General features: G+C 32.7%; 1 protein-coding gene across 1 annotated transcript in view; it reads right to left on the reverse strand.

Annotated features, from left to right (window-relative positions):
* The window catches only part of LOC106753542 (kirola), a 2,773-nt gene extending 1,971 nt beyond the window's left edge, over positions 1 to 802 (reverse strand). The window contains exon 1 of the mRNA XM_014635359.2: positions 579 to 802. Within this exon, the coding sequence (XP_014490845.1) occupies positions 579 to 765 (187 nt within the window). The 5' untranslated portion in view covers positions 766 to 802. The remainder of the gene's footprint in view (positions 1 to 578) is intronic.

The raw sequence follows: 802 nt of genomic DNA on the forward strand, positions 1-802 counted from the left end.
ATTTAACGTCAAATTTAGGGATGAAAAATATGAAATGCTATTTATTATTTTTTAATTAATAATTATGTAAAAATATTTACTAAAGTAAAATAAAGATGCTTACATGTATGCTTACATGTATTTTCCAAGTTATAACACTTAACATAAATGTTCCTTTTCTTTGTAAAAATACAATTTATTTATGGATATTTAATATTTTTTTTTGTAAAAAAGAAAGTCCATGGGCTGGCCCTAACCCACAGGGCTTTGGGGCTTTTTAGCCCTGAAGACTTTTTTAATAAAGATCTTTTTTGGCCCTAGGGGCTTTTTTGGCCCCAACCCACATGGGCTAGGGCCAGGGCCTATTACAGGACCTAATTGACAGCTCTATTCTAAGGTATGTCCTGTTATTGGTTCATATATCAAATATGACTACTTTGAACTAAAAAGAACGTGTGGCTAGAATCTAGAAACTAAAACTGAAACAAAGAGAACTATTATTATTAAACTTAAATACAAGAATTATTATTATAAAACGTTTGAACTGAAATAATCTACCATTTTATTTTGCTGATTAATTTAGATAGAAGCTTAGTTACCTATGGTACTTGTCCATTGTTTGATGGACTCATTGTGATGCCAGTCTTCACCATGATGTAGCTTTGTTTCATGGACTGCATCAGTAAGGTTCTGAACATGGTGGAGTTGCGTTGCCAATAGGTTGAACCACTTTGCAGCAGTTGCATGAACCCCAATTTCAATGCTGAGTTTACCAGCAAGTGACATGACGAAGAAAGAAGCAAAATATATGAACAAACTAATG

This window comes from Vigna radiata, unplaced genomic scaffold, assembly GCF_000741045.1.
Source record: "Vigna radiata var. radiata cultivar VC1973A unplaced genomic scaffold, Vradiata_ver6 scaffold_137, whole genome shotgun sequence".
NCBI classification, from domain to species: Eukaryota; Viridiplantae; Streptophyta; class Magnoliopsida; order Fabales; family Fabaceae; genus Vigna; species Vigna radiata.